Source organism: Fragaria vesca, linkage group LG4 (genome assembly GCF_000184155.1).
Source record: "Fragaria vesca subsp. vesca linkage group LG4, FraVesHawaii_1.0, whole genome shotgun sequence".
Lineage (NCBI taxonomy): Eukaryota > Viridiplantae > Streptophyta > Magnoliopsida > Rosales > Rosaceae > Fragaria > Fragaria vesca.
Window position 1 is genome coordinate 15,791,672 of NC_020494.1, and position 8,482 is coordinate 15,800,153.

General features: G+C 38.0%; 2 protein-coding genes across 2 annotated transcripts; one reads left to right on the forward strand and one right to left on the reverse strand.

The window, feature by feature from the left end:
* The first annotated feature begins 1,183 nt into the window (after positions 1 to 1,183).
* On the forward strand, positions 1,184 to 2,074 carry LOC101305554. Its single transcript, XM_004298234.1, has 3 exons — positions 1,184 to 1,577; positions 1,695 to 1,760; positions 1,866 to 2,074. Exons 1-3 carry the CDS (start codon positions 1,184 to 1,186, stop codon positions 2,072 to 2,074), a joined length of 669 nt encoding a protein of 222 aa, XP_004298282.1.
* A 158-nt stretch (positions 2,075 to 2,232) lies between these two features.
* Positions 2,233 to 6,522, reverse strand: LOC101296947 (probable RNA helicase SDE3-like). Its single transcript, XM_004297068.1, has 5 exons — positions 6,291 to 6,522; positions 5,041 to 5,844; positions 4,780 to 4,953; positions 2,880 to 4,343; positions 2,233 to 2,766 (listed from the first exon to the last, which is right to left on the reverse strand). The coding sequence occupies exons 2-5, from the start codon at positions 5,833 to 5,835 to the stop codon at positions 2,476 to 2,478; spliced, it is 2,724 nt and encodes a 907-aa protein (XP_004297116.1). The 5' UTR covers positions 5,836 to 5,844; positions 6,291 to 6,522; the 3' UTR covers positions 2,233 to 2,475.
* Positions 6,523 to 8,482: the final 1,960 nt, after the last annotated feature.

An 8,482-nucleotide genomic window follows, 5' to 3' on the forward strand; every position in this document is an offset into this window, starting at 1 on the left:
GAGAGAGAGAGGGAGAATCAGATCTGCGAAGAGATAGCGATGGAGTGGCATATTGAGGGGAAACGGGGTATTTTCGTCAATTGAAATGTAAAATTCGGGTCATGCCTGCTACTATTTCCTTTTGGGCCTGACTTATGTCCTAATTTGTATAAATATTATGGTAAGTTGTCTTTTTGTATATGGATATTCGGTCAATAACTTAAATGTAATTTTCTCTTAGTTTTGTTCCAGAAATCTTTTAAATTTTTTGATACCAAAAAACGTTTTTTTTTTTTTTTTTTTTTTTGCGTTAACAAAGTATTATTATTCAAAGAGAAATTTTAAATACACACCTATAATATCTTAATACACACCCCTTACTTAATACACCACCTATTAAGTTTTTTATTTTAGTATTATACTTAATACACATCCCAAACTACCTAAAATGCCATGAATTTATGAAATATTCCGTTGTTTAATATAATTAATATATATTTACTATTTGGTACTTCTTTTTACATATTATTTCGTCTAATTTTTGCTAGAAATTTGTGGTTATCAATCGTTCAATTTATAATCAAATTATTATTATTATATCCTAACTTCAAATCACCAATACAAGTTTTCAAAATTCACAAGCTAGTACAAGTGTAGAAGTACAGTAGCTATTAAACATAAATAGCTAGTTATTCGATAAAACATATCATGATAAAAATGCAGTACTTGACAATATGATCTGCAAGATCAAACTAAAATTGATAAAAATGTAGTACTTGACAATATGATTTGTAAGATCAAACTAAGCTGATACAGATACAAAAAAAAAAAACCCAAATGAATTGTGGAGAAGAATTGGGGTTAGGGGAGAAGACGTGTTTTCGACTATTTTAGGGTAAAAGACGTTGAAAAGAATACTTCTAGCGTGATTTTTTTTTTTTCAATAATAGATGTATGTTTTTGTTATTTAGCTTACCTATAAAATCTCAATAGAAACATAAAATAATAGGGGTGTGTATTAAGAGATTAGGAATGTGTATTTAAAATTTCTCTTATTCAAAAACAAAAAAAATGAATCAATATTAAGCACCGCCTTCTTCACCTCCCCCTACGACTGTACAAGAAAGTAAATCACAAAAACCAGAAGGGCATTTTGAGGGACAACAAAACTTCGTTTCCCGCCATTTCTCTCTCCCTTCCGATCATGAGCACCACCGCCGCCGCCGCCGCTCTGCACTCGCCGTCTCTCATGGCCGCCCTCCTCCTCACCGCGATCTTCCTCTCTCTCGGTGCCGCCAAGTCAGCCAGAGGATCGCCGCCGTCCTCTTGCGCCGACGAGCTCGTCCGATTCTCGCCGTGCCTTTCCTACATGGCGTCGCCGCCGAACAACCTCTCCGACTCGCCGGCGTCCAAGTGCTGCGAAGCGTTCTCGTCGGCGGAGGAGTCCGGCAGCGCCGTTTGCCTCTGCTACCTGGTCCAGGATCCTCCGATGCTCGGCTTTCCGGTGACCGTTGCTCGCGTTCTCTCGCTCTCCTCCGTCTGCCCTCGCCGGAACTCCACCTCCGCTCCTTCCTCTTCTCTCAAGTCTCTTTGCTCAGGTTCTTGATTTTCTTCATCAATTTCTTTTTCCCCAATCTTGATTTTCTTCATTAATTCAAATCAATCTGTAATTACGAAAATGGATTGCAATTTCTTGGATCCAATTTGATTTACAGAGGTGCCGGAGCTCCCTCCTCTCCGCAACAGAACGATTCCTGTGATTTCAGGTTCTCTTCCTTCTGGTTAGTACTAACTAGTCTCACTCACTTCATCATGATCTTGATTCTTTTTACCTTAATCGTAGATTAGTGAAGCCTTTAATTTGAGTTTGTGTTAATTAATTTCAGGTTCTGAAACTGTTTCATCTCCTTCACCAAATCCAGCAAACAAGTCAATCACACAACCAAGCTTGTTGACTCCACCAAGCTCAGCAGTAGAACCAGCAAGAGGCTCAGTAGAACCACCAAGAGTGTCGGCAGCGGCGGCAATGAAGCGAATTTTCAAGAACAATACTCCTTGGTTTCTACCTGCCATATCGATGTTGGTACTCATCTGAGCATAGATCCTTAACCGGGTTAGGTTTTTCTCACTCTTGGTGGTACATTGAGATAGTGAACAAGCATGCTTGTGTTTAGTCTGTTAGATTGGCATTCATGAGTTTCAATTGTATATTCTTTTGAAATGTGATAATTGAGCAATGAAGTCTTTAGTTTTCTGAAAAGATGTATCAATCGGAACTTTCATATCTGTATAGTAATAGGCTAACAATGTTCAAGGCAAACCATAAGTATCCTCATCAGCAATATAAATCAACAGTCGTGAAAACCTTGGGATTATCTTTACAAATCCCACATCTAGAGCCATAAATCGATGCTTCCACCCGAAAGGAAGCAAATACAGTTATAGATCTAGATGCTGTGGAAAAGCATTTCCCCATGATGTCCAGAAACTAAGCGTTTACTTCCAGCCATCAGACCATTCAGATTCATCAACAGGCGGGGGAACTTCTGTTTCCAGCAACTGTCCAGCTTCATCTCTGTCCTGGAGAGGTTGTGCAGCTTCTGCTTCCCACGACCCTTGAACCCACGAATCAGTTCTAGAGAACTGAGTGTTTTCTCCATTGTTGTCCCAGTCATCTTCATGTGTTGGGTTCTCATAATAATTTTCCTCCTGCCTGACAGGGAGATTACAACCCTGATAGGAATTGTTGTCTACACAGCGCCACAGAAGCTTATTCCAGTTGAAATCCTTCCAAAACCAAACAATTCACGTTACGTAATTAGGAATGTGCAGATTTATTAAAGTAAACCTTATGCAATCAGAGATATGATAAGTGCTACCAGTAAGGAAAACGGTAATACCTTGCTGATAATATGTGGGTTCCCAATTATAATCAGCAAAGATTTGGCACGAGTTATAGCCACATTAAACCGTTTTGGATTGCTCAGAAATCCCAAACAGTATGTTCTGTCAAATTCATTGTGCTTGATTGTTGATCGGACAGTTGATATTATGATAACTTCCCTCTCTTGTCCCTGAAACTGCTCAACACTTCCAACCTTGATATCAGGCATGTCCAAATTTTCAAAAGCTTTCTTCAGTTTCAGCACTTGCTGTCGGTAAGGAGTTATGACCCCTATATCTTCTTCACTCAAGTTCTTTCCTGCAGTCAATCTCTTGGTGACCTCCACTACCTTACTAGCCTCAGTCCTATTAAACCATGATGGATTATTTCCTTCCCTCTCATCACAGCCTTGAATGCCAAAGAAAACCACAGGGAAGTCTTTATTAGGAAGAAGGTCCAGCCCTGCGGTGATGGAGACCGAGTCATCTTTACAAGCTTTCAACTCTCCTCCATAAAATAACTCATTGGGGAGGTGCAAAATGTCTGGGTGACATCTGTAATTCCTAACCAACTTTGTCACGTAACTGTTATCCCCATTTCTATAAAATTCACAATCAAACATCCTCTCCAAGTATGATATCCCCAAACAATATTCTTCTGCTTGCTGGGAGTTTATGATCGGCCCTAATTGCATAGGGTCTCCAGCAAGAACAACCACTGTATTCCTCTCATGCAGATTTGCTACCGGGATCATGGTTTCTGGTTCTGAAGCTTGTCCTGCCTCATCCAAGAAAATATGAGAAAAATGGCCTTTTTCAATATCTTCTGCATAAAGAAGAGAGGCACTCATATAGGTTGATATGATGATCCTATAGCGCCTGAGGGCTTTGGGTGGAGGACAGCTGAAGATATTGTCGTCATTAGAGAAGCAAAATTTAATATACTCAGGCTTGATATCTTCAAGAGGACGGGAAGGTGCATTGAGCCTGAATATTTCATTCTTTTTAATTACTACATCAGCCTTTTCATTGAGGAGTTTCTCCAGGACGTGGTCTGCTGCACTATTTGAAGGTGCACAAATGAGAATTCGAGCTTTTGCTTTCCTTTTGTAGAGTTGGAGGACTGCTTCCACTAATGTCATTGTCTTGCCTGTGCCAGGAGGACCATGAATCACAAAAGGTGGTCCTCCTTTGCAGCCAAGGACCATCTGAACTGCACGCATTTGCTCTTCATTAAGTCTGCAAGAAGGTGCAGGGACCAGTTTTGGGCTGTTAATCCATCTTTTTTCAGGGGACTCAGATGGAAATAGGAACCCTGTGTCTAACTCTGCAGCAGCATCAGTGGCTTGATATAACCTTCTCATGGAAACTCGATTATATGTGAACTGCACATGATAAAGATTACCGTCTCTGTGGTTTGCATGAAATTCATCTGCAAACCTCAAGTAAACTTCATCAGCCTCCACACGGTGAATGTAACCCTGAGAAAAGCAAATTAAAATTTTGGTAAAACATAAGCTACAGATCTCAAGATATAACACAAAGATAAGAAAGTAAGGTATTGATGAGAAAGGAAAACGCCAATATACATGAGTTGGCAAACAGCTTGTGAGATGCAATGCATACAAATGGATGAACTAGCCAAATCATATATGACTATTTTGAAATGACTTCTAGGTGTAACCAGATATAAAAATCACTTTTAGATGTGACTTGAATATATGTTAAAACCATCCCTATTTGACCAAAAGTTTAAACCAATCGAGGTTGAGCTAAGCAATTACAAAAATATAGTTAAAGAAATTTAATAATTTGTATATTCAGGGAATTCGATCATAATACTAATTATCACAGAAATGAGTAAATGCATGAGATACTTATTCATGATGATGAGATTTTTTTTATAAGAAGAACAACCTGATATGGATCAGATGTTGTGTCATCTGCGTACTCAGAAAGCTTGGCAAAAACATGATCGCCATGGACAAGTGAAGGCCTTCTCTCCGCCAGTCCTGGGACTTCAAGGGACAAATAACGATATCCCCTCCTCCTCAAATTAACATGTTCCATATCATAACTTCTCATGCTTTCCTGAACATTTACCGAATTGCGTACAAATCAGAAAGAAAAGAAATACAAAAATCCACATGAAGTGTTGTTACAAAGTGAAGAATTTACCTCTAACTGTATTTCTTCCATCATCAGTAAAGTCTTGAAGTGATCAGCATAGTTCCGCCTCAAAAGACCTTCTGTAACGCATTCAGGAACCTGCCCGCTCAATAGATAATCTCTATGTTCCTTTGGAAGGTCATATCGCGGAAGCCTGTTTTTGTAGGGTCGCTGTTCTGTGCTTCTTGAAACGCTTGCAGCCCGTACATAGCAATCCACAACAATTGGTTTCTTCTTAGCACGTCTTTCGAATGGTCTTGTTGAGACCAGAGATTGGGAGATCTTGTCATCAGCCAAGAGAAAAACAGCACGTTCAATCTGATACTCCTCGAATTCAAAATGCACAACGCTCGTGTGCACACCAATTTCCTTGGGCTTGCAAGATAGCCACACAGGCAGAGTTTCTCCTGGCTGCAGCACTCTGTCCTCAAGGGCATTAGACTCGAGGAAGGCTCTAATGGCTTCTACACCAGAGCCTTTCTTTGGAGGCTCCATTAGAGAAAGTGTGAAAGAGTCCTCTGGAGTTGAGGCATAAATTTTGACACCCCACAGCTCCACTGGCTTACGGGTGGAGTTCACAATCGTTATTTTCTCCGAAACTGTTTCTCCTACAACTACTGATTGAGGCTTTTGACCTTGCTTTCCACCCACCAAAGGGAATGGGACTGAGATAACAATCGGACCCTCTTCAGCTGGGTTGTAACTACAAACCGATTTATCATCATTGAAATCGATGAACCCTATATCCCCTTTGTCTCCAATGACTGAGCACTCTTCATCAGCCCTACCAGCAATTGAACCCATCACCAGAAACTGAAATGAACAAGAAACTGTGAGATTCAACTCGACAAGAGCTGGAAGATAAACTAGGTTTTAACTTTTAACAGAAGATGAAGTGTCAATTCTGTGACTTACAAGATGGATTGCCAAAATTAATGTACAAAGTACACATTATCAACGAATTCAGATAATCAACAATTTCATTAAATCTGAGCAACAAAACCAGTAGGCTACAATCACAAACACCATAGAATTAAAATTTCCACCAAAAATAAAAAATTCTGCAAAGAATATTAATAAGATCAACACAGACTTGGTTCAATACCAAAACCCATATGGGAATTAGAGTCCAAAATCATAAACAACCCAGAAAAGCTGTGAAATTGAAGCAATAAACACATTGACAAATGCAAGTAGATACAGAAAGATTAAAACTTGAAACAAAAGCCTAAAGAAAGAGATTAGGTTGAGATGCATACCACTAGTAAAAAATGACCGAATGAGATGGCCAAAACCCACCGATGATCAAATATAAAGATGAAAATAATATCTCATCACAGGAAAATGTGACAGAAACCAATGAAATTAGACAGCCCAGAAGAACCAAAGTACTGAATTACGAGAAGAACCAAAATTGTTTATACATTGAAGTTGGTGATTTAGTGAGGTGTTCCTTCCACTTTTGGTATTCCCAAAAGAAACAAAGATTGATTCTTTGACAATTTTGACTGGAAGGAAGGAGCACGAAAAGGCAGAGGGCTTATATCCTAGATGCAGAGATGGGTTGGGTAGCAGAAGCCAGAAGGGTGTACTATAAAACTGTATTTTGCGTGGCAGAGTCCAGTTGGTAGAGACCTCTCTCAGTCAACACTTGGCTCTGCCTTCTCTGAACTGTGAGATGAAAATGCAGTGAATCACACATTGGGCGTCCAAGTTTGATGAATTCTTAATTTTGTTCAAGGACTAAATTATCGATAATTACAAAAATATCGATGGTTTGATAAAAAAAAATCTCGATAGATACATCGAAAAAATATTAAATATTGATAGAAAATTTATAAAAATTTTATAGAAAAATTGTATATTATACCAAATATTATATGAAATATATGAAAATTAATATCGGTATTTGTAAAAAACGGAAATATCGAGTATATTATGGATATTTTAATCTTTGCTCTTGTGTACTGTAGTTTATCAATTTTGCAATTTTGGCCGTTGAGGTTCAGAAACTTTCTAATTTTAGCCACAAGTCATTGAATTTGTAAACAAAAAGAACCGGTTGAAATTCAATGTAACTAACGACGTGTGAAAACGAAACTAGTATTATTGGATATATCTCCTTACATTTTCAAAATGTCTCCAATTTAACCGTTACACTACCAGAAGAAAGACTTTAGCCGACGAAAAAAAAAAACAGGCCGACGAAACAATTTTTCGTCGGCTAAAGTACACTTTAGCCGACGAAATTTTCCTTCGCCGGCTAAATTATATTTTCGTCGGCTAAATAATTTTTTTTCGTCGGCTAAAGTCTGTGACTTTAGCCGACGACTTTAAACCTTCTTTAGCCGACGAAATTTTAATTTCGTCGGCTAAAGTTGACTATAGCCGACGAAAATATTATTTCGTCGGCTTAAGTTCTTTATATTCGCAGATCTGGACAGCAGCTCATCTGAGAAAAGAAAACGGGAGAAGAAAAAACGGGAGAAAAAGTTTGGGTGTTGTTGAAATCTGTCCGTTATTAAGAAGTGGAGCTATATATAGGTACGTACATGTGTATATATGTTGATTTTGAGTTTTATTTGAGTTATTGATCGATTTTGAGTGTGATTAAATTGATAGATTTTGAGTATATATACGTTTGATGTATATATATATATGTGTGTTGATCGATTTGGTTGATGATTTGATAATATATATGAAGTTGTTGTTAATTATAAGTAGCTAATAGATATATATATATATATATATGTTAATTAATTTATAATATTGTGTTGATGGTATGAAGTTGTTGATGATGATTTTGTGATGATGTTGATATATATAATATTTCGTATATATGTAATTATTAATTAAGTATATCTATATATATATGTGTGTGTTAATTAATTTGTTATCAATTAGTTCTAATACGTAGAATATATATAAATGAATTGAAATTTTATATATGGCATAGAATTTAATTAATAATTAGCTAGCGTTATACATATATATTTTGTTATATTTTCAGGATATGGATAAGAGTTGGATTTCGCTTCCAAAATGGGATAAAAGATACGGTGCAGGAGTTATGAGTTTTATAGAATATGCGCTGCATGGCTAATGCTAACGGGAATACAATTTTCTATTGCCCGTGCACGAAATGTCAGTGTCGCAGCGATATGCATCGATTTCCCATTGACAAAGTATGGCAGCACCTGAGGAGTAACGGGTTTTGGGAGAAGTACACATGTTGGTTATATCACGGTGAAACATCATCAGGGGGTCCGCATGATCATGGCCAATTTTCTGAGACGGGCAGTACATCCAACGATCCAACAACGGCATTCATCAACGACATGTTTCCTTATGAGAGCGGTGTATGCGCTCAAGGACAGTATATGCCTGACCCGGTGCAGCCCTTCCCTAGAGCTGTTAACACTGCTGGTATTGAAAAGTACAACAAACTGCT

Bases quoted from the DNA above. Each gene is read 5' to 3' on its own strand.
- LOC101305554 (XM_004298234.1), top strand. From the start codon at position 1,184: ATGAGCACCACCGCCGCCGCCGCCGCTCTGCACTCGCCGTCTCTCATG. The intron at 1,578-1,694 runs GTTCTTGATTTT...TTTGATTTACAG, and splicing joins TCTCAAGTCTCTTTGCTCAG to AGGTGCCGGAGCTCCCTCCT. The intron at 1,761-1,865 runs GTTAGTACTAAC...AATTAATTTCAG, and splicing joins TTCAGGTTCTCTTCCTTCTG to GTTCTGAAACTGTTTCATCT.
- LOC101296947 (XM_004297068.1), bottom strand. From the start codon at position 5,835: ATGGGTTCAATTGCTGGTAGGGCTGATGAAGAGTGCTCAGTCATTGGA. The intron at 4,344-4,779 runs GTTGTTCTTCTT...TGCTTTTCTCAG, and splicing joins CAACATCTGATCCATATCAG to GGTTACATTCACCGTGTGGA. The intron at 2,767-2,879 runs GTATTACCGTTT...TGGTTTTGGAAG, and splicing joins ACCCACATATTATCAGCAAG to GATTTCAACTGGAATAAGCT.